Source organism: Nyctibius grandis, chromosome 9 (genome assembly GCF_013368605.1).
Source record: "Nyctibius grandis isolate bNycGra1 chromosome 9, bNycGra1.pri, whole genome shotgun sequence".
In the NCBI taxonomy this organism is placed as follows: domain Eukaryota; kingdom Metazoa; phylum Chordata; class Aves; order Nyctibiiformes; family Nyctibiidae; genus Nyctibius; species Nyctibius grandis.
Genome location: NC_090666.1, coordinates 34,754,632 through 34,778,785, shown reverse-complemented (window position 1 = coordinate 34,778,785; position 24,154 = coordinate 34,754,632). Strand labels below are relative to the sequence as shown.

Sequence of the window (24,154 nt, the reverse complement as noted above, 5' to 3'; positions counted from 1 at the left end):
TGTGCAGAATCACTCAAAATAATTAAAAAGTGCTTCACAGAAAGCATTTAACTCTGTAATAGGAATATATATTTTTTTACCTTGTGAAGGAATATTACCTCATGGATTTGAGTTGATAAATCAAAAGGCTTGTTCTCAGAAAGATTTTGTTATAGGTACTATCTGGTAGAGATGCCTGGGGTTTTTAGAGCTAGCTCTTTCAAACCTAGCTCTGCTTCATTGCACTTTTATATACATGAAGCACTGGCCCTCTGATGGTGTAGCTGTGAGTAGTTCTGCAGTCTTTCCTGGACCCATACTGATCCCTACACACAGAGGATCTCATTCAGAGCATGTGCTCCTTTTTTTTCTGTTTTATCCCTGATAGAAATGGGTAGAGCTTGCAAGAGGGGCTCAGTTAAGATGCATAAAGCAAAATTGCTTTTTGTAACACTGGAAAGAAGAAAAAATTACTTTTGAGCATCAATGGCTGACAGCATTATAGGCAGCATGATCCAAAGTCTGTTTGTAGAAAACCTCTATGGGAGAAAGGAGGTACCCCCTGGCAACCTGCGCTGTTCTTTTGAAAAGAATTAGTCTGTGTATTTCTCTCAGAGACAATCAGCTTTCAAGTTGCATGTCTACAGAATGTATAGCAGAGAAGAGAGCAGTGATGAGCATACCTGCATCTTACCCAGGAAGAGTGGTGACAGCCAGCTCAGGGCATCATTCGTTGCTCAGCATGGGTCTGCCGTGGGTATAGAGAGCTTTCTTATACCTACAGGTCTTCTTCCAGCCCCATTTGGAAGGAAATTATGTGAATTCTGCTAACACAGATGTGGAAGCGCGCTGCTAAATTCATGAAAATACCACATTAGCGGAGTTGTATTACCTGGAGTAGACCTCCCCTTAGTGACAGCAGAGATCATATTGTTGCATGTGAGGTCAAATTTACAAGCTTGAGCTGCTGAGTGATCCCAAATTCCTCTACTCAGATCGGTTCTTAGATAACAGGACAGAGAGCATAAAAAAACCTGCTTATTTCTAAGTCCGGTTTGTGTTTAAAAGTCAGGTTTTTCAGTTGTATTTGTCTGCAGCTGTGGAGGCTTTCTGCTTTAAGTGGTCCATGAACACATTTTTCTTTTCTTGTGCAGAAACAGGACATGGGTTATTTTATCTTTGCAGTATTTGCTAGCATGATCTTGAAGCATGATTATATTTTAAGCAGCTCTTCTAGGTGTGCCAAAGGCAAACTGCCTCTGTGAATTGACATGAGCAGCGTTACAGGGAGCTGCACACGCTTGTGCTTATTCTTTTTTTCTGAGAATAAGGAAACACTAAGGTGTTAGCAGTGTAACGCTTTCCTTTTCAATTATCCTAGTAAATCCATAATTTGCCACGTACAGTTATGGTAGAATATGAGGTTATATACTTATGTAGAACCCAGAGAAGACAGGAGGGAAGGATCAGAAACGTGGAGAAGGCCAAGGCCAAAAATGAGAGGAAAAGGAAAAAAAAGGCTAAGGAAACACTATTAGGAAATGTTTTTAAATATCAAGAACTGAAATAACTGAGAACAGTATTGAGGGTCTGAATTTAAACTTACAAAAGTTGTCAGTACCCAGTGAGCGAATAATGTGGCCAAGTCACAATGTATGGATATGTTTTATAATTGTTTTATTTTTTATTATGTGGGATAAAAAGGAAACTCATCCACTTACGAATCCACATTGTGGTATCTACATTTATAATATGGAGACTTTGCTTCTTTTTAGTCAGATCCTTACCTTTGCAATACTGCATTCTCAACGTTAGCTTTAGCAGGAGTTATTTTTAGGAAACTCTATATGCTAATGTAAGTATGAAACTGAAAATTTGAAATCTATCCTGGCTCTTGTAATGTTGCATGTGTTGTGTCCCCATCTTCCCTAGAAGAGAAAGAAGTTATACTTCTTCAGCTGCTTTTTGCAGACTTTAAACTAAGGTTGCCAGCAATCCTTTTTTGACTTAAAGATGTCCCCAAATGAGAGATAAAACTGAAAACTGTCACTGAAGTTATGGGAGGTTCCCTTGTGGGATGATTATCGGAGCCTAATAAATTCTGCCTAGCTCTTGAGAAAGAACAATTGGAAATCCGTGTGCATGCAGAGGGTGATTTGTTGACCCACACAACTCCAAATTGACATCTTAAGGTTTATTTCATTATCAGAAGTACTACTTTCAAAAGAAAAAAAAAAAAGTAAGTATTCAGGTCCAAGAAGAACATGTAGCTTTTACAGGAAACACTGATTAGTTGTATATATGGTATCACTTCCCAGATATTTGACTTTCCTGAGTCCCAGAGTGGTACAGTTGGGACTGACTGAACAGGAACACCCTGTTCCTACTCCTTGAAGGGTTTGACGGGAATTGCATTAGCGGCTGATGACAAGCGCTGCTGTCTTACATATTGTTCAGCTGCACCTGCATTCTTGCTTGTATCCTCAGCTATAATACAATTATCATTATCTTCCAGCTACTGAAAGTTCGAAAAAGAATGCTTGCCAATGTCCTTGGTAAGAATGTTGGTTTAGTTGTATATCCATTTTTTGGAAAGGATGCTCTATATAACATCTTGATCGAGGCAACATACACTTAGATGTATGTAAAGAGAAGATATACGTATCTGGAAAAGTGAAGTATTAGCAGATATGAAGTGGCTTTTGCTTTCCATCTTAGTAACACTTCAATTTGACAAGGACTTAAGAAAAAGAGAGGGAGTGAAGGAAGGAAGGTGACAAAAAGAGAACGTTAATTTAAACCTGAAATTCACCTAATATGTCTGCAGGGCAAATTAAATGCCTAGTTAAGTGCATATAAGCTTCTAAGTGCATATGGGCTTTGTCCCCTAAGCTGGAGGGTAAGTATGGCGTATAAGATCTAACAGGCTCTGACTGGCTGTTTGGCTACAGTGATTGCTTCACGGTCACCCCAAGCCTCTGGTGAAGGTTGATCTTCCCTGTGTCATACATTTTGTCAGGATCTGGTTTGCCTGTGTGGTGTTGGCTCTGCAGGGTTTTTGCACTGGTGACTAGTTTCACTGGCTCAGAATAAAGTGGGCTTTTGGTGGTTTGGGTTCATAATTTTACTGTGAATTTTCAGCAGCAGCTTCTATGTGGTGTTAATGTGTTCTCTGAATCAATAGGGTTACAGTTGCGATAACAAAAGTTGGAAATGGATAAAGGGGAGGAAGTTTGGTATTATTCGGTAAATTTTTTTCAAATCACTGAAAGCTAATAGCCGTATCAAAGGTCCATGACTATAATAAGGCTCCTGTATTCATGCAAGGGTGCCTACAGATAAATTTGAACTCCCAGCATGTGGCACCCAGGTCTCTAAGTGTTAAAGCTGAATCCTGGAGGGGAGCCTGTACCAGTGGATTCTGGTCCTGGTCTGAAACTTGTGTGCGAACTCAGTACAGCTCCACGTGGACACAAGCTCAACTTAAGTACCAGGCCCTGAATATCCTGTAACCTTCATCATAAGGATTTTGTGCAGGTTCATCCATTAGCAGTTGCAAAGCATGCTGCAACACTCAAATAGAAGATCATTGTATTGCTATGTTAAAATTTATGACCTCTGTATGGCTGGACTGTGTAACAGATAGGTCTTGTATAGAAACCAGTTATGTCCGGCTAGCACTATTTTTCTTTCCAGAATTGTGATGCATAGGCCATAAAATGCTAAATAGATTATAACACTTTCCTTTCTTCCTTTTGTTCTCCTAAACCACTAATACATTTCACACTCAGTTTCCCTCTGATATAATACATACAGTGTAGCTATAGATTAGAGAGGTGTACAGTAATTGCTTGAAAGAATGATTATCATCTCTTTTCTGTATAATTAAGATCAAAGTTTAAATTTCAGATCCTTGATTTTCTCATTATGGTTCACCTTACTCATTAAAAAAGTTGGAAGATACACTCCTTGATAATACACAGGAAATGATTAAGTAAAGATTCTGGCATTTAATCTGGATAATAAAATGAGAGGTGATAATCATTCTTTATTTTTTCTTGAACATAATTAACCTCATTCCTTCAAAATCTGTAGATAATGTGTCTTAAATGTCAGCATTTATTATTTAACGCCATTTAAAATTGTCCAATATGTAAGTGGATATTTTAAAACTGAATCAGTTGAGAGATTGTTCTGATCTTTGAGGGGGGAAAAAACAACAGGTATTCACTGAAGTAACAGTGAATTGTTGCCAAGAGGTTTCTGTTTATTTGTTTGTTTACTTGTTTTCTTATATTTTGGTAATAAACAGGAATCACTTCACCTGTTACTGAAATGAAGGTTTTAGGCCTTGCACAGGCAATCAAACCTGTTTATGCCTTCAGTTAATACACTTTTGGGACTGATAGCAAGATAAGACAGTAGGGTTGGAAGAGAAGATTTTTTTTTTTTTTTTTTTCTTTAAAGCTTTGTGAGTAACTCACTAGAAGACTAGAAGAAATGTAGAGAGGCATAATGCAAATATTGGGAAATACTCGAGATCTGATGTACGGTAACACTTTGTGTATTACTAGCTGTCTTGTGTACCTTTCATTTGCTGTAAAGGATGTTACTCATCTTAACTGGCAGTTGTTTCAAGTCAAGGAATGGTGCTTACCTGCATGGTGAAGTGTAAAAATATGTGGTGGATTCCACTACTTAACAGTATGCTTGTGAGGAGGACATCCCTGAAGGCCTTTTTGCTTGGCCAGGTCTTTCTCTGTAAAACAGCTGCAAAGTTTACTTTTTTGGGGTTCCCTAAGTCATGTGAATGATTCACTAATGGCTTGGCAAGCCATCCATCTAGCGCCTGTATTCATCCTGCCTTTGCCGAGCGTGGCAGTATTTTACTGCTCTGTTGTGTTTCTGTTCCATCACAATATTTGATGGAGAGGCTTTTCTTTTTTACTCTTTTAGATTTTCTTCCCCATTCTTTGAACTTTGTAATATTTTTCAAGGCCCAGAGGGAAAATTCATTTAGCTTAGGCTAAAAGATGGATGGACTGGAGGGTTGCTCCAACTGTTTCATTTGTGGTAGTGGTGCTGATGCTGTGGGCAGTGATGGACCTGCTCTCTCCCTTTCTCTTCAGTATTGTCCTCAAAAAAGGCTTGCAGAATAGTTGAGCCCCTTTCCTGCTTCCCCCACAGCAGTACATATCTTACTATGTGAATAAAATGCTCATTTAATCTTTCTTAGAAAAAGACAAGGAGGTTCAAAACTTCCCTTCCTTTTCTGATGACACAGGACAGTGTTACATCTCTTGTTCTCAAAATTGGATTTTCAAAGCCTCAAGGGTTTCGGAAAGATATTTTAAGAATAACAATTTCATTTTTTGTACCATACTGTCTGCTTCAGTCCTGTCTATCACATGATTCTACCCAAGTAATGGAATCACTTCTGGTGATATGTTTCAATTTGTTTGGCCATATCTGCAGGGAGGAGTTGTAAACACACTATCTTTTTCTAGTTGCAGTCTGCTATATCTAAACAGGGTATATGAACAGAGACAAAACATTTGGAATTTTCTGTCCTCCATGTTTGAGGCTATTCAGGTTCCATGATTTTTGAGCAGTAATGATGGGTGTGCTTGAAAGCTGATGCTTGTGAAAGAGATGCTCATGAAATCTGAAAATGAAGCGGATTTTTCTATTACAACAGTTTTGCAAAATGGTCTTCTTTCCCCACCTAGTTCCACCATAGGCAAAAGATGACTTTTATCAGTGATATTTCTCTGCATAGATTTTATCCTCTGAGTTGCAGTGTTTGTCACATATTCGCTATGACGTTACCTTTTCCATATGCTGCATCAAATCCACTGTTTTGCAGAAATAGAAAGACGTGTACTGGAAGTTAAGCATTGATGATAACAGTTATTTGCCATGTATCTTTTAAAATTGTTTCCCCCCCTGCTTGGTCAGCCCTGTAACTTCTGAAATTCCTATTTAAAATCTTGCCACTTAGTTTTTAAGTGGTGCAAAACCTGGAACAAATTTTGCTGCACTCGTGATAGCAGAGTGGCAGAGTATTGCTCAGAGTACAGCAGCAACAGCCTCTCTGCTAACACTATATTATCCCCTGTAGGCTGTAACTCAAGTCATGAACAGACTTTAATTTAAGCTTTTGGTTGTAGAATCTGAAAGAACAGCTACTTCTCTTTTCAGCAATATATGAACTTACGATGAGCTTCCCCTTTTCCAGACAGTCTGAGATGTATGTGACTGCCTTGCAAGAAGCGTACAAATTACCCACTAAGGTCAATGATATTGGTGTATTATTGATGGCTTCTGTCTATTTAAATGGTACCTCAATGGTGAATTTCAGTAGTATGCTCGAGTCATCAGCAGTTGCGCTGCCACGGTGGACTCATAATCTGAGTGTAGTCGCTGTCAAAGACACACACTAGGCAGCTCTGAACCTTGAAAGTTAGGAGCAAAAATAAAAAAGGGAAAGTGCAAGTGCTGACACTTACAAAGAAAAAAAAAATGATTCGGGAAGAATTAGTCATATTCTTCATATGAATCATTCTGCTCTTGTTGTTTGACTCCGGAGATGATGCTCCTTAAGGAACCCTTGAGGGATGTTGAAGAGCATGTAGCTTCACGTAGCCCTTTTGGTGCTGGCTTTGATTTTCCTGTAGTGCTTTGGCTAGTCCACGGTTCCCTTATGGCCATCCATAGTCAGGTGGGAAGAAGGCTTCTGCGTTTGTATTACACCCAAGCATAAGTGACACGGACTTTCTTCCAGGCTTACTAGTGAGGTCAAGAAGTAATTCTATGAAGAGAGTACCACTGAACAGTAGTTAATGTAATTAGGCTGTAGGTAGTGATGAGCGTAAAACAAAAACAGACCTTTGAGATAGCTGTAATCCCAGGACAAACTTCACAAATCAGGCTGTGCATCTATTATTGCACAGTAGTAGCAAACTTGCTTTGTTACAGAGCCCTCAGGGTGATGTTGAAGCTTGCATAAAGGATTAATACCTTGCAGAAGCCCCATTTAAAAGGTTAAAAGTGAGGCCTAAATGGTGCATAGAATATGTGCTGTCTCTGTGGAGGACAGAAGCACACCTCAGATAATCAGTATCATTTTATAGTAGCAGCTGAAGAGTAAAGAGACCTTTTGATGCTAATGGGTATTTTGACATGTACCTCAATGGAAATGGCTTTCATGCCTGTCACAGACTACTTATATGGACATTCTTGAAATAAATTAGTCACTGGAAAATTGCTTCCAAAAGCAATATGTCAAATACCCATCATGCAGGGATGGCAGACATATACTGTTTAAATTCTGAGCCTAAAAGTAGCCCAGCTGTGCCCTCCAGAGAAGGAGCTTGGGAAAACATCACTGCCAGTTCTCACCCACTGAGAACCTTGCTGAGGTTCTGTCTGTTGTTCCTTTCTTAACAGATGAAATTATCTGAGGGTATTATCTTTCATTTAAAACCCTTTTTCGTTTTAAACACTTTCTGATATAGAGAAAGGCTTACAAATGTAACAGTTCTTCCTCTGTTCCCAAGTATCTGGAGATATAACATTGTATATATATATATATATATATATATATCACACACACATATGCATATGTAGCCTGGATATATAACATGTATAAAACAAATGCAAACACTGTATTTGTTTTGTTCTTATGTTAGGTGGGGGGGAAGCAGGCTGACTTATGATATTTTCACTTGTGTGGGGTGCATTAAACTGTTGGAAAGATACCTAGCCAGACAGGGACATTTCTGAGATATTATCTTACTGTGGAAAGTTGCAAGAGCTTTAAAAAAATAATTATAACTGGTCTGAGGCTGCTACTATTGGAAGTAGTGGTAAAAGCTCTGTGAAAATACCGATGTCAACGTGGAGTGCTTCTGATAACCTTGCTGTGTACAATAAGCAGAAATTGAAAGAATTGTTCTGCTCCTGCTCTTATTGTAAATTATAATGATAATATACTTCTGAAACGTGTGTTTTCTGCACAGTTCACTTGACAATCAGTATTTCCAAATTCGTTGCTCTGCGTTGTTAGCAGTTAGTGTAATCACAACCAAATTGATTAAGCAAACAAAACAATGCCCTTCCTTTCTTTTTATAAAGCCAAGTATAAACTTGATGCACGAGATAATGGTGAATCGAGCATAACATTGAGACTGAGTCTATAACCAAGTACTCCTGATTTCAGTGCGTGATATAGCAGCTACATAGGTAGATCTGACTGAATTTGAGAACACATGTATTCATCATATGCTTGCTAATTAATAGAGTGATTACCTTGAAGGTGGTCTGTGTTATCCACAGCCAAAATCAGATACTGAATCAGCACATTATTGTACATGTAAGACAGTAGTTATTGTAGGAGATTTTTATCTCTCTTTCCTCCCTGCAGGTTTATATAAGTCTCTTTGGCAAAATAATAATTTCTGTCTTCATCTTTCTTTCACCTTAGACAGGATATTCCCACAGACACTGTCCAATCTAATTTCCATACAGCCAGCACAGACACTGTTACATTTTAATTTGCATTCAACTGGCAGATTCAGCCTGCATAGAGGTATTTTGCATTTTGTACAACTTCATGGTAGCCTGCTTTCTTTTTCTGTGTTTACCTTAGGGGAAAAATAATGACAAGCTTCCCTTTTAAAACTGACATTTTATTTTCTTTGGAAGGAAAATAGTATATAATTTGCTTCAATGGAAAATGCTTATTGTACCTCTAGAAACTGCATTCTGCCATTCTATTCCACCTTTTCTGCTGTAAACCACCTTTTTTTTTTTTGGTCATAAAAAACTTATCACTCCGTCCTGCATCCATTTCTTGCTGTGAATTTAGATGGAGAAAATATAATTTTCTCCAATGTGTACTTTAGTCATCTTTGTACCGTATTTCAAAAAAATCTATTCAAAGATACAATAATGCAATTATTTTTTTTTTCCTAAGATGACATCCTTCTTATCAGTGTTATATATCGTACAAAACCCTAATCAGGGTACTGAATTAATTTAACTTTTTATCTATTTAGTGTGACTTAACAAATTCTACATGAACCTTCTCAGAACTGAGCTAGACATTAGTGATTCAGGTTTTTTTTTGCTCGCTTTATTAACCTGTAAGCAGCACTACGTGCTTTAGTTTTTTGTTTCTTTCTATAAAGAATATTCAAGTATTGGCAACACTGCAACATTGTGGTTATAAAGTTAAAGAGATTATTTTGCTTACTACGGCTGCAGGGATACCAGCACTAGCTAATGTGATGGTATTGACAGAAGTGACAATAATTCAACAGGATTGCATAACCGACTGAACTCTGCCATCTAGGTTAAATAAAATATCGGAGAACGGCAAAGTGCATCACATTGTCAATAGTCTTCGTTTGTGTCTGGTGTGTTGGTATTTGCAGTGATGAAGCTCCAGGCAGCCAGTTGGTTACAGATAAGTTTCACATTGACTGGGACTCAGTGCTTGTCAACTCTGATAATGTCATCGTAGCTCGATTTGATGGCAGAGGGAGTGGATTTCAAGGCCTTAAGATTCTACAGGAGGTCCACCGACACTTAGGATCCGTGGAAGTGAAGGACCAAATAGCAGCCGTAGAGTACGTATGTGCAAACTTTTATCCTCTTTTACCCTGCTTCCACCTTGACAAATGAGCATTTTTAACTGAAACTGCCCAGAATGTTTTCTTTGCATAGTGAATACTGTTAATGTTTATTTTTAATGCAGTTGCAAATTTTGAAACAGTAATCTTTTCATTACAAACAGCAAATTAAAGGTCAAAGAGGTGTTTGCTTTTTGTGTCAGTGCTTCTCGTGGTACAGTTGTCCTTCCATGACATCTTCTAAATATGTCATCTGAGCTAATGCGTATTTGTCTATATTCCTTAGGAAGATTTCTTGCAGCGCACGTTAATGCATTTGTGTTACAATATTTTAGGCCTATACAATAGGATGCTGCTCTAATTTCCACTACAGAGTTCTGGAGTAATCGGACAAAAGTGGTGTAAATGAGAGTAAAATTTGGTCAAATGCCTGTTATGTCTCATTTGCATTATCATTCTTAGACTGATAGAAATCCACCGGCTGCAGAGAGAGTCATTTCCCTCTGTGGAGTAATCACACATGGCTTTGACAACAATCTTCACTAAGGGTGTGCATGTCAAAATGGCTAGGTCTGGATGGACTTTTTCTAGAGATTCTCAAGGAAAAACAGATTTTAAGCCAGATTTTATTTTCTTCTTGAAAGGGGTTGATGTTTCAACCATTGCATGGGTAGGCAACTGTCTCTGACATGACATACCTGAGCAATAGGGCTCCTAGTGTTCATGTTGGTCAGGAATGGGCTGTGTGTGAATGCAGAGCGAATTATTTTGCATCCATCCATCAGAAGCAGGCCATATGCTGTGCTTTGAGATCTGAGTCCTCTGCTCAAATATTAATTACATCTGGCCTCTCTTTGGATGCACTGCATAGAAAAAAGGGAGTGTGCCGTTGGCTGAGAGGAGGTACTGTGGCTGGTTTTGTCTCCTCAAAAGCAGTTGGATTTTGCCCTCAAGTTAATCTGTCTTTTCTGTATAAAATTCACCATTGCTGATTAATGGCCTTGATGAGAGAATTAATTATTTGGATAGTTATATCAATGCAAGAAGTTGCATTCATCTTACCTTCCTTTAGCTGTCAAAAAACTAGGCACCTGGTCAAAGCCAGTCATTTAAGCTCTGGTCAGTGGAAAATCCTGGCATTTCTGGAGAGTGATTCTCCCCAGGCTGAGAGAGGCTTCCTACATGGGTGGGAAGAACGGCTGTTTGAGGGTGTCTCTCTTCTCTCCTCTAACTGAAGAGCAGATGTAAGTGGGCAATTTAGACAAGATGCTTAAATTCAGCTACCTAAAGTTAGGTGAGATGAGTCCAACACCAACTGTTTGCCATATAGAGAAGGAATTAGAAAGCAAATCACATTTCCCAGTGCAATAATACTTTTATTAGTGTAATTTGTTCTTCTACCTGATACACATGTATGGTAATTCCTTACTGTACAGATAATTTTCTTTACATACTAGGTTCAACAAGTAAAATTACCCATTTTACTTTACCAGAGTAAAACACCCCTTTTTTTTCTTGCAGATCACTGTTGAAACAGCCCTTCATTGATCCTAAGAGACTGAGTATATTTGGAAAGGTAATGTGCAAAATAGCAGCGTGTATTCTTTAAGAAAATACTATCAGTTCATAAATGAATATATTTATCTATTTTCCTAAAACAATTCCAGTTATTAAAAGAGCGGAAAAAACTGCCATATTTTACTGTATGTTCTATATATTATTTTTTTCTCCAAATGGATATTTGAGATCAGTCAGATCAGTTTTATGCTACTGCAGTATTTGTGTTTCAGAATCTGCAGGAGAAAGTAGTTATCAGCTTTCATTAGGAATTTTTAATAAGGGCATAGATTTTGTGACAGCTTGTTTCTTACACTTTTACATTTGGGCTGCAGTTAAATTGACAGTGGCCTTCTAATACAACTTTTATATCTGAATGTCTTACTGACCCTTGAAGTTAGCTGAGGTACAGCCCTGTGGTACTGTCAACAACTTCCTTTTTGTGCCATCTGCTAGAAATGTCGCTGCTGCTGTTTTGTCAGCTGGCTTCACTGCGTGGCATGTTGGTGCCTCTAGCATGAGACAGAACAAGGCAAAGGCTTAACCTTTGATAACAAACTAAATAGCATTTTACTGATGTCTATTAAAAAACAGCAATTAGAAACACCACATAATTGCTGCTGCTTCTGCAAACTAGCATATGCATCTTTTTTTTTTGTTACCTTAAAAATGAAGATGTTTTGTGCCTTTGACCTCAAAGTAACAACAAACCATGGTTGCATACCTAGACAAGCCCCCCAAACATCAGTTGTAAGAGCGGCATGAGTTCCACTATGTAACCCCTTAGTTCCCATCCCCACTCTGCTAGTGCCTTGTCGCATGGCCTCGGGCAAGGCATTTAACCTGTGTGTCTCTGTCTGAATGTGAGATGAGGATATTGATACTAACTACTGTTGGCAGCATTTTGGGGACTAGTTACTGTTTGTGAAGTGTAGTGAAGAAGAAGCACTGACTATTATTAGCATTCCATGTGAATATGACCTTCCTCAAAGATCTGAGCTCGTGCCACACTCCTTGAGCTAAAGAAACTATCGTTGCAACAATATCAGTAGCATTGGAAACAGTATTTGGTTTGTAGGGCAGCAGCCAGAGATTTTTCAGCCAAGGATGTATAAGTAGGGCTGATTCCATCCACCAGACGATCGTGGCACACATTTCTATTGAGGTTTTAGTGCCTGTTACCAATGCAAGTGAAAGAACACATACATATAAACGTCTACACTTCCTCATATCCTCTTCCCACAAGTGTCTGAAAATGTTATTTCTGCAATGAAAACACACTAAGCACCCCAAATTGCTCACTTGTTTCTGACCTCAGAAATTCTTTTCAATGCAACTTGAAAATTCCACTCATTTTGTATAGGAGATTCGGCATTATCTTGTTTCCCAACAGTGACATGATGAGACAGTTACCATAGAGCATACATGTAGACAAGGTTTTACATATCTGCTAAAGGCTACCCTCAAAATTTTTTTTCTTTCACAAAATATTATCCATGATGATGTTCCTCCATTTGATTTCTGAAAGAAAGAGTGAGGAATTAAAAGTAGAAATGTGAGAAAGCAAAGAGCGAAAACTGGGAAACTCGATGAGCTTCAGCGCTGCTTTGAATTCAGGGAAATTTACCCTTTCCAAGTTTACCTCTCAGAGTTGTTTTCTACTGTCAAACAAAAATTCATAAAATTTAAAAGTCAGGTTTAGTATTAGGGGGAAAAAATCTATTTAACAGCTTCTTAGGGTTAATTGTATCTTCCTCCACTCTGCTTATTTTACAGTCGATTAAAAATCTTCTTTAAAACTTATTTCCTTTTTACTATATACAACAATGCAATAGGAATTTTTTTTTTATTTCTGTGCATTAAATTGGGCTTACTGGTGGAAATAGTAAATATGCACTTTGCTTAAAATAAGATGATTTTGGAATTTCTTAATGCTGATCTCATAAAGTGGACTCATGCACAGTGTGAGAGAGCTCTTCAAGAGGTTTTAGAACTACACAGAAATAAAATTCTTGTGGCAATCTGTGATGTAAACTAGGTGCAAGAGTAACAAGACTGTCCAGAATGGCACAGCGTGGAAAATACCTACTGAGTGCCAGGCAGTCTGCCAATGCCATCGTGCTTATCTCTGTGAGGGGTACAAGCCCAAGTGATCCATGATCCAAGGGCCTTTCTGAACTGTTGGACAGCAAATTGTGTTTCCGTGTAGTTTGCATTTTTATTTATGGAAGTAGAGCTTGAAAATAAGTTGCAACTTCACAGCCAACCAGCTTCTTGAAAACACAGCAATTGGGTTGTAACCACAGAAATCCAGCCGATGAATGAGGCACCGTATATCTTTGCATTAGGACATGTGAACTGTTTTCTGTGTCGTTGTTGTGAAGCGCTTCTGAAAATGTGATCTCACTGTGTAATGTTTTTGTCCTGGAAAGCCTGGCTGGAAGCAAGGGCACAAGCACAAAGGAAAGAAATTCCCAAGAGAATAAACCAAGCTCTAATGAATACGTGGCATAAATAATATATAACCTGGGAATAGCTATCCTAGGATTAAAATTGTGCTCTGGAGCTACTGGGAAAGACACAAAGAGAATACTAAACAAAGCAAAAGTACAGAACCCAGAGGCAGAGGAAAGTTGCTATTCTCTTAAACAAATTGAATTACACAAGTTACCAGTGCCAACTCAGAAGTTCTTAGGTGAAATCTACTCCTGCACATGGACAATTCTGGGCAGCTCTTGGCTTCCTGGGCTGGAATTTCTATGGGAAAGGGATAACTGAGTTCCTCACGCTCCCTTGAAAATCCAGCTCTTATTCTGTTTTTCCTTTAGTGTGTCTGTTTGCATTTACTATAGGTTGATTCCAAAGAACACACCTCTTTGCTTATTTTTCTTAACTAAGGTTAAAGGATTTTTGAATATTCCGGTTCTCCCAGACAAGTAATCTATTCATTAAATATTTAGACATAAAAAACAGGAGCAGGCAGGATTCACAAAAGTCCATGAGAAAATTCTGTGAGCATTTAACACACAATATTCTTTTTTTTTTGAGTTAGCTGGTGTTTTAGATTTCTTCTTTCCCCTGCCATGGGGTAATTTCTTCTTTCTGAAGTGTGTTGTGCCAAACACAAAACAACAACAACAACAAAAAAAATACCTGCAAAAATCAATTTTCCAGCACTGATGAAAAAGGGAAAACAAAGATGGCAAATAGAGAAATTTGAAGAGCCCATAACATATGAGAAAATCACTTATCCCAGACTCCACAATTCGAAATTTCATTTTCTGTGGGTCTAGAATGATTATAGGTGTGCAGATACGGATTGCCAGTGTCATTCCAAAGAAATCTGTGGTCTCAATTAAAGCTTTCACATTTTCATGCGAAGCAAAGCTTTTATGACTCTCTTTTGTGTCACAACTCTTCCCAGGGAGGTGTATTATAAGCTTTGCAGAGGAGATGATGAAGAGACGTGCCATAAGGAGAGATAGATGTGGTGAGGCAAGGAGAGAGCTCCTCCTCCTCTGCCCCATCTCTCCCAGCCTCTTCATGCCACCTGGGCTCCCTGCTTCGTAAGACATCCGCCTGATGGGTGCTCTTGGGGCCAGAAAGTGCATCCAGAGATTAGCATAAGATCGAGCAATGTGGGCACATAGAGCTTTTATTTCTGCAAAGCACTGCAGGATCTGTACGTCTCTGTGGGATATTTGACAATGCTGTAGCAGAAACCTCTTTAATAGCAATAGAATTCAGTCTGTGAAGGTTTAAGTGTCAGGGAGGACATACTGCAGTCAGTTTCCCCCATACCCATACTGTCTGTCATGTCAGCAAAATGCTTAGTGTATCCTTCTAATTAGCAAATATCTACATTAAATCTATTAAAAACCGAGTACAAATCTTCCTGTCTAGGCCATGTTCCCAAAAGCCTTACCTTTGTTTTTTGTTTTGTTTTGTTTCTTTCTCTAATTTTCAAATCTTTTACTAATTATAGGCTAGTCTGCCATGATAGCATTATGGAGCTTAAATTAAAATATACTCATTATTATTAATTGCACGGTTTAAAGATCATGACCAGGCCATATGAGATCTTTATTCACTCTTAGCTTTAGGTTTGCATTTCCTTTAAAAGCAATTCTTGCAGATATAAATACATACTGTAAAATGGTACCATCAGATTAGCACAATGGCCTTGAACTTTATTGTTGCTAAAAAGAAATGAATAAACAAAAATCTCAGTATCATTTCCATTGTTAGGGATACGGTGGCTACATTACATCAATGATCCTGAAATCCAGTGAACGGCTCTTCAAGTGCGGAGCTGTAGTGGCACCAGTTACAGATATGAAGTTGTACGGTGAGTATTCCCTGCCCTACACCTGTGTGACAGCCTATTCAAAACATCTTTTCTTCATGGAGCTACTATTCATTTTAACTAAGGGCAGATAATGTACCAGTATCAACTAGGTTTCACCTCACTGTCTTGTTCTTTCCTTTAAATGGAAGGGCTTCTAACACTGGGACAGTTTACCAAAACATGCAACAGAGACATTATTATCAACACCACTGATTTTTGCAAAGGAGTTGTGTTTCCCATTTCCCACTTCCCACTGAAATTCAGTCAGGTACCCCAATCCCTATGATCCTTTAGGTATATCAGCCTGAATCAAGCCTTCTAATAGGAATGAATTTTTTAAGGTTAGTGGTGAATTCCTTACAATATCAACCATGTCGTCATTCAACCACGGGGTATTTGTTCTGTATGTGAAGTATTGGGCACAGGCTGTAGACTGTGGACTGCGATACACAGGGAATCAGACCAGGTTACTTCAATGATCTGGCTTTTTTGTGGGGTTTTTTTCAACCATTTAAAAATTATTTTAAATGTTACATTCTGGTTTTAAATTAATATCTCTTTGTTGACTTAATGGCTTAAATAGTTTCTCCTGACTCTAGGTCAGAACTGATGAGTTTTAAAATAGAAGTAATTTTGATGAATTCACAAGTCTTTGTTTTTACTTTCACAGCATCAGCTTTTTCAGAAAGATACCTTGGTATTCCATCAAAAGAGGAAAATACCTATCAGGTAAGTTAGCATAAACAAGTAACTTAAAATGAGTTTTACTCTTAAAATGCAATTCAGTTACACCTTTGTGTTTGTTTGCTAGGCATCCAGCGTATTACACAATCTTCATGGTTTAAAAGAGGCGAATTTGCTAATAGTTCATGGGACAGCTGATAGTAAGTATTTACAGATGCAATTACATTTGGAGTCAGAGTTTTTAATAGGCAGGCATTCACGGGCAGATTAGGCACACACCTAGCAAGTATGTTTTTAGTTTCATTATCCCTCTGATAGGATTTTTCATTTTATTTCAGTTGTCACTTCTAATTCTAAACTGATGAAGCTTTTCTTTGCTGAATATTTGTACCTTTTAGGTGCTGTATGTTCTAATTTGTTTAAATCTTGTGGCCCGCTGTCTTGCTAGTGAAAGATATTATATTAATTATTAATAGAACAACATACATTTTTAATGATATTTGGAATTCATAGAGATTCTGCAATTGAAGAAAGAATCATCAGTACAGTTAGTGAAGTACGGCACCAAATGGGAAGTTAAACTTTTCAACTAATTAATTATAAGGTAGTGCGAAAGCATCTGAAGCTGAAGCTGTAGGGAACCTTTTAATAGCACCAATACTTTCAGCAGTACTTTAAAACAGAGAATGAGTAAAACAGAGTAAGTTCTAGCACTTTAAATGGAATCATGAGATGTGTCAATTGAGATAATTTGTAATTACAGATTTAAATTTAACTGCAGTATACTTTTCTGAACTTTCTTAACTGATGTAGGTCTAAAGAATGACCTCTGATGCAGGCACAAATTGTAGTGCTGCAGCACGCTCCTCTGTACAGATTCACATGCATGCTTCTTTCCCTGGCATTTTCCTGGTGAATGGGGCATAATACAAGGTTTCTCACTCCTCAGTCTGGAGGGATAAGTACCTCACACTGACAGGGGCTGAGGTGAGGGTGCCTACATGCACAGTTGGCACAGTGGGGATGGCACCCGCCAGCCTGTCACCCCGGTATAACTTGTCAAACCCGTGTTATGGATCCCAAGTGCAATCAGAGGGATGCAAACACTGTCCAGTGTTTCTTCCCAGAGCAGGGCGGAGAGTAACAGAGGAGATATACTGGGTGACTGAGCAGGCATGAGGGTCTCAGGCTTTGCTAATTGTAAAAGGCAGCAGCAATTTCTACCCCTCTGAACTAGTCGCTAGAGGGAATTGGGACTCTGATAGACGTCTGAGCAATACAGTGTTCAAGACTAGGACTCTGATTGCCTGCTGCCCTTCCTTAATATCACATCTAGTGACACCACCCAGACCGCTTGGAGCCTAAGCTCTGCAGGGTTAGGACATGGTAATAAAGTTGCCTGTTTTTACCACACAAAGATTAAGTTACTGATATGTTGCAGAAAGTCCATTACCTAAAGAAGTGTGGGCTCTAATAACCCTGTGCAAGCAGTAGAAAATCCAATCTGCTTTCCGTTAGCGCAATTATAAACTGTCACGATGTTCAAATAGAATGGTTTTACACACCTCTAAACTATTACAGTGTGTGTAAATCAAGGGTAGAGAGAGGAGTCCTCACGGAGTGCCTGGGAAGCATGGCTTCACTTGGGACTTCCAGCTCCTTCTCCCAAACCTCTGCTCTTACACCCTGTGTCACTGTTACTGGTGGGGCTGTGCACTTCTGACCAGAAAGACAGTCAACTTCAGATACGGTAATTACTGGAAATGTTTTCAGTCAAAGCTGTTTAACAGATAAGCATTTCAAATTAGCTTAGCTTTTTCTAATAATATCCAAATGTTATTGTCCTTGCAGCTAAAGTCCACTTCCAGCATTCAGCGGAACTAATTAAACATCTAATAAAAGCTGGAGTTAATTACACTATGCAGGTATGCGAGATGTGACATTTCCTATAAACATAGTTCAACATTTAACCTCGTATTGCTATTTCTTCCCTGAGGAGGACCCTCCCTACCACAATGCACCGGTATTCCCCCAATTTGCAGTTAGAACTCCATTTAATCCCACTTTCCTTACTGTTAGTATGGATGTCAAGAAATGTATCTTCTTGTTCTTCTGGGCTCTTTCTCCTCTCTCTCATCTTTTCTTTTCCACCTGTTTGTCCTACAATGCTGTACAAGGTGCTTTAGGGTCCATATGCACTCCTTGTAATATGGAGATATCACTACTTTAGTCCCTTTTTACCTAAAAGAGTATTGGGTCACATGAAACTGATTTCCCCTTATTTTCAACATTTATATTTATTAAAAGGCGAGAGTGCTGTTCCCTCTCTCCATAGCTGTACAGAGGGTGAGGGTGCTGTGGGGGGACAGGCTGGGGAGAGCAGGGCAGGGCGTGCTGCTGATGTACAGACTTGCACGGGACCCACCATGGAGTACGTGGCTGTTTCTGGCTGAGGGTTCTGGTTGCATTAAACCTTCTTGAATATCTTAGATGATGTGGTTTTGGGTCACTCCTCCAACTATCTCTGATGTTACACATTGTAAACCTTGACCTTACTGAACCTTAGGGAAACCTGTACTTTCCACTGAAGTGTGCGAGCTTGTGTCAGGGAGGAGGTGGTAACAAGAGGGTTGGCATCACTTACGTGTGAAATCTGAGTGGAGTAGGATCTGTTCCAGCTGTCCCTGTGATTTCACCTGAGATGATGTGAAGGCCTGTGAAGAGAGGAAGAAGCAGGAATGACGGAGGTCCCTCAGAAGAGCCCCATTGAACCGTTCTCATACAACCTTGTGATAACCTGAGTTTGAGGAAGCAGCTGAGGCTTTTTGCCTTGGACCACCACAAGTCTTTCGTCCTAAACCCTGTGGCCTGGATTCCTTCATTCAGCCTGCAAATTTTTGTTCAGCCTCACTTGGGAGAAACTTCCAGTGGAATTTGAGTTAAGAGATAAAAATGCCCACATCCACCATAGGAGAGATTATGGGCTTTAGATAAGATAGGAAGGTAGTTAAAAATATGAATAAAAAGGCTTTTCACTGAACACTTAGAAGCTGGGGTATTGAGAGGTCCCTAAAAGCATGAGGTAATTAATCCTCATTGACGTTAATGGGATTTGGATGCCTACACACTGTTGAAAATGGCAGCTAAGTAAACTGTTGTAAGTACAGCAACTGAGAATATAAATTTTTTCACTTCTGCGGATCCCACTGCAGTGGTTGTTTTATATAAGTTCAAATTCCAAGAGAATGAGTTTTACTTTGAGTTTTATTAGCTTTCCTTGATGCCATAAAACTAATGTTTATCATCCTGTTGTCATCTAAAACATTTTGAAGATCAGAGAAAGAAAATTAGAGCCCTAAATATTTGAGAAGCCTTTATAAACTATTTACTTTTTTTCCTTTCTCCTCTGCTAGATCTACCCGGATGAAGGTCATAACATTGCTTCTGAGAAAAGCAAATATCACCTTTACAGCACAATCCTTGGGTTTTTTAGTGCTTGTTTAAAGGAGGAGGCACCAATTTTACCACAGGAACCTGAAGAGGATGAATAAGGAAGCCTAGTTGTGCAGTACCGAAGGGGACTTACTTTGCGGCTCAATAAAACCTTAAATAAAAGTGACTGTAAGATTGCAGATTCTGCAGAAGCTCAAGGGCAGCTAAAGGATATCACAGTGGAACAGCACATTTACAGACAACGAGCTAATAAACTGGAGTTCGACTACAAAGTCCAAACATATTACCAAGGGACAAAACCTTTACCTTTGTGGAAGGTCAACAGTTGGTTACAGTTTCCTGGAAGAACTTAGTTTTGCATAAGTGTAGGGTTAGTGCATGTTTGTTATGTTAAGCCTCACTGTTGGTTCTGTAAGTGGTTGCTCGTTTTTTAATTTAAATGCACATCTTTATTCATCTTTGCATAATGCACAACCTATCATAAGTATTATGGCCACTAATATTTTAAAAGGTGAGCTGCAATCTAACACTTTACTGTAATGTTACAATAAGTGCAATTCTTTTGCTGTCTATTACACATAAGAAACCACAGAGATAATAAAGGGCACGATATTTTCTCTAGTGTCTGCTCAAAGGGGATATATTGTCTAGTGCATCATATAACATTGATATTGAAATTTTTTTTTCCCCAATTTCAACATCTACTATTATATTACTGTACCTACTAGTAACCAATAAGAGGCTTTCTGGTAGTGTACTCTTGGTCTTTATGTGTATACCCAGGACTCCCTAAGCAGAAAATCTTTCTGAGCTTGAAGAATTTTTTTCAAGACATAGTTAACAGCTGTATTTAAAACAATATCTGCAATTGAAATCTTTCCCCAGTCCAAAATGTATCTATTGTTTCCTTAAAATATGTTTGAGTTGTGTTTTGGTATTGTTTATAGTAGTTAATAGTTTGCTAGTTACACTCTAATTTTAGAATATGCTACTTTGTCACATGTAAATTAGATACATAAATATTAAATTATAGTTTCAGATAAAGAAAATTTATTAACAATGTATAATGCCACTGAGTAATACTTTACTCCTCAAATGAAGACATATTTTGTATAGCGCATCTTCCTTTTCTTCCATCCGGTCTCAGATGTAATTCTAATGTTCATCAAGGTGGCCACATAGCTGTGCTAAAAACTCCATCAGTTTTTATTCCAGGGTTGCTCATTAAGTCTCTTGCAACAGTATTTAGATTCAACAGCATCACAAAGAAATGAAGTGTTTTTCATTCAAGGCAAAGGAAGCTCCTGACAAGTTAAATTTTATTATTTATTCAGAGGACGAGCCCCTCATACATCTGTTTATTTGCCAAGGTGAATTACAGCAATAGAAATTGAAACTATGAAATAAACAAGGCAGCCAGTTTGGGTTTGCAGAATATTAACTCCGATCACTGAAATCAAGTACAATGTTGACTTAATTTGAGATCTTTTCCTGAAGGTATGTGAAAACTCTTGACAGATGCTGTGCCACTTACATGAGAATAGCTGTAGCTTTTTCTTTCTGGATATATTCCAAATACTTTCCTACCCAATTAAGGTTTCATTTCTTGCAAGATGAAAAAGAAAGTAATTTTTTGAAGGTAACTTATACTATTTAAGATGCAAAGTTCTGCATATTTTATGAAGAATGGGAATTGTTTTTAATGTAATCAAAAATCACCTGAAGCTTTTTACTCATTATTTTCTTCTGGAATATTTTCTTTCATGGTTAGCATTTTTTTATGATGCAAATAATTAATTTGTCTGAAAGGTGTGGTTTTATGGAACACTGGAAAGTCTCTGTCTTTTAATGTTTAGTATTTATCTTGTTTTATTAGCAATGTTTAACTATTTTTCAATTAGTTTAATACAATTTTAATGTGCAATGATATCTTGTCTGAGTCCCAGTGTCACCACAAAGTATGGCTTTGCTTTGTGGTATTTATAGTACATATGGAGTACATATGTATAGTATAGGTACAGTATATATGTATGGAGGCTACTATGTGCACTACGATAAGACCATACAAAAAAAAAAAAATAATTTAAACAAGGTTTTGCAAATCCTGTTTTCTATAGAGGAGCAACGTTTTAAAATCTGTTGGCTGGGACTTCTAGATTGTGATTTTATAAATTACAGCCATTACTTAATAAAAGCTCACCTGACAATACCGATGCTTTTCCTAACCAAACACAGTAAATGAGGTCCTAATCCAGTTTAACTCAATGAGATGTTTTTCCCAATTTGAGCCAAATGTACATGAAGAAACCACAACCTGTGTGCACACGTTGAGCATGTACCGCATGGACTCGGCATGCGGAGGCTATATGAAAAGGTTAATTCTTCTCAAGATGCGCTGGGTGTTTCTCTGTGAGACAGCCACTGTGCATTCATATTTACTATGTTTCACATACATAGCCTTTAGTTACCCGTAAAAGAAAACAAACAAGGCTCATGATGCAGCAATAGGATTATGCGTGTTCTCAGGAAGTATGTTAGATCTGTGGAACCCACACCCTGTCTTCTCTTTTCCCCATAGCTCTCTGTTTCAGGTCCCCATTCCCTACTCTTTCTACCCCAGCATCTCACCTCCAATTTTGATCAATTTACCTGAATTTGAAGGTGGCCTGAGGACATGGCTTCTGTAAGAATGCTTTTGCCAGGACTGGTATGTTTAAAAAGTGTTATCCGAAATGTGGGTTATCTCTGTGGAAATGTGCTATGTTTTTAATATTTCTCACACTGTGCTACAAATACAGGTATTTTTCTATAAATGTGTATATGAGGTTAAGCATCAGATTAATTGGTCTTACTGAAATTTTTATGTATGAGTTAAATTCAGATATTGCAAAAGTATTTGCAGATGCAGCCTCTGATTCTAGTTAGACTAAAGAATTTGGTGCAAGGAGAGATCCAGAGCTATCTCTACTCTTGCCAACCAGTTCAACTATTCCTTCCACTTCCAGCATGACTGACTATTGTTATCTATCAGAATCTACATACATAACTAATGGCAATCACTCATTAATTAGTCTGTGTGATCTATAGTATTGATCAAGAACTAGTACACATTGCACAGAAATGGCATGAAAAGTGTAGATTTTTTTCATAGCTTGTCCATTGTTAAGCACTGTGATGACATTTTAGGTCTGAAAAATTACTGTTTGATTCAGCTGTCCTTAAAATATGACACTTACTAGACTAGACCTATTAATTTATGGAAACCTAGGGAGTCAGCATATCCATTTACTGCTTACTAGAGCTTATCTCTACCTTCTTGATTTCCTCTCTCCTTTTTCTGCTATTAGGATTTGCAAAATCTATGAAACCTGTAGGTCATATTGAAATTTCAATTATATTACAAACTCAAAAGTAACTGCATGTCAATTGGAATATTTTTTCCAGATTGTTGAGTACAAAGAAAGGCTGATTATTTTTAAATTCATTTTTAAATCTTTTTGCAGTAAGAACAGAATTATTTATGACCTGGTTTGATCGACGTCTGCTATGATTTGCTATAACCAACTGCTCGTTGTTCTTATGTTTTTGGCATATGTAGATCTACCCATGTCTGAAAATGAAGATGATTGCCTCTGTTCTCTCAGCTCTGGCACTTTTTTTGAGTATGGAGTCAGTTAGGTTCATTTAGTTGAGAAATTGTGCCTTTTAAGACAGAAGAGCTTGTATTTGACCTGAAGCCAAAGATTCTCCATGGAAACTTGGGAGTGTTGAGTGTTGGCTCCTTTAATAAAATGCAGAGGATACAAGGTGTGACCTAGCATCCCTCCTTGCAGGTTTATTAGGTGTTACTGAAGAAACTGAAGCAAGGGAAAGACTGGCCCAAAGAGACTGAATACTGGTTTGTTTTTCGCACCATAAAAACACATAGGCAAGGTGCAGTACAAAATAGCATTTTGTGTTTACTTCAAGTAATTCCTGCTGTCAAGTTGGTTGCCTCTGGGGAAGGAAGAACCTCACCAGTATTGATTAGTGGTGCATCTTCTTCAAAACATCTTTCAGTACCGTTAAGATCACTCCTCTTTTTCCTTTGAACGATATCAAGAGTGCTTCAGAGAATGGGGAGCTTGGGGAATGTGGCTAAGGAGAGTCACAACTTTCAAGGTGCCTGGAGCTTTGAAAAGAAAAGGATTTAGTTAAAACTTGTATCTGCTACATTTCATACATGAAAGTCGAGAAGGAGCCTGGCTTCAAGGAAGTAGATGGATGACAAGTGTTGGTGATTCACTCACCAGGGGGTAATGCAACATGCTTCCCACAAACCTAGTACCAAAATTTTGCAGTGGTAAGTAAAATACATGCCTGCTTTCTGACGCCTGAAAATTAAAGTGCTGTTTGTTAGATAAAGTTGATCAGGTATTTGGATAGAATTAAGGAAATTAAACCACCTGAGTATATGCAGTTTCCATTAAGCTTGGGACTAGACTTCTTGCCTGTATAA

General features: G+C 38.2%; 1 protein-coding gene across 1 annotated transcript in view; it reads left to right on the top strand.

Annotated features, from left to right (window-relative positions):
* DPP10 (dipeptidyl peptidase like 10) overlaps positions 1–20,532 on the top strand; it is a 304,433-nt gene extending 283,901 nt beyond the window's left edge. The window contains exons 20-26 of the mRNA XM_068407227.1: positions 9,417–9,611; positions 11,136–11,190; positions 15,420–15,519; positions 16,190–16,248; positions 16,331–16,403; positions 18,055–18,128; positions 19,617–20,532. Coding sequence (XP_068263328.1) covers positions 9,417–9,611; positions 11,136–11,190; positions 15,420–15,519; positions 16,190–16,248; positions 16,331–16,403; positions 18,055–18,128; positions 19,617–19,754 — 694 coding nt within the window. The 3' untranslated portion in view covers positions 19,755–20,532. The remainder of the gene's footprint in view (positions 1–9,416; positions 9,612–11,135; positions 11,191–15,419; positions 15,520–16,189; positions 16,249–16,330; positions 16,404–18,054; positions 18,129–19,616) is intronic.
* Positions 20,533–24,154: the final 3,622 nt, after the last annotated feature.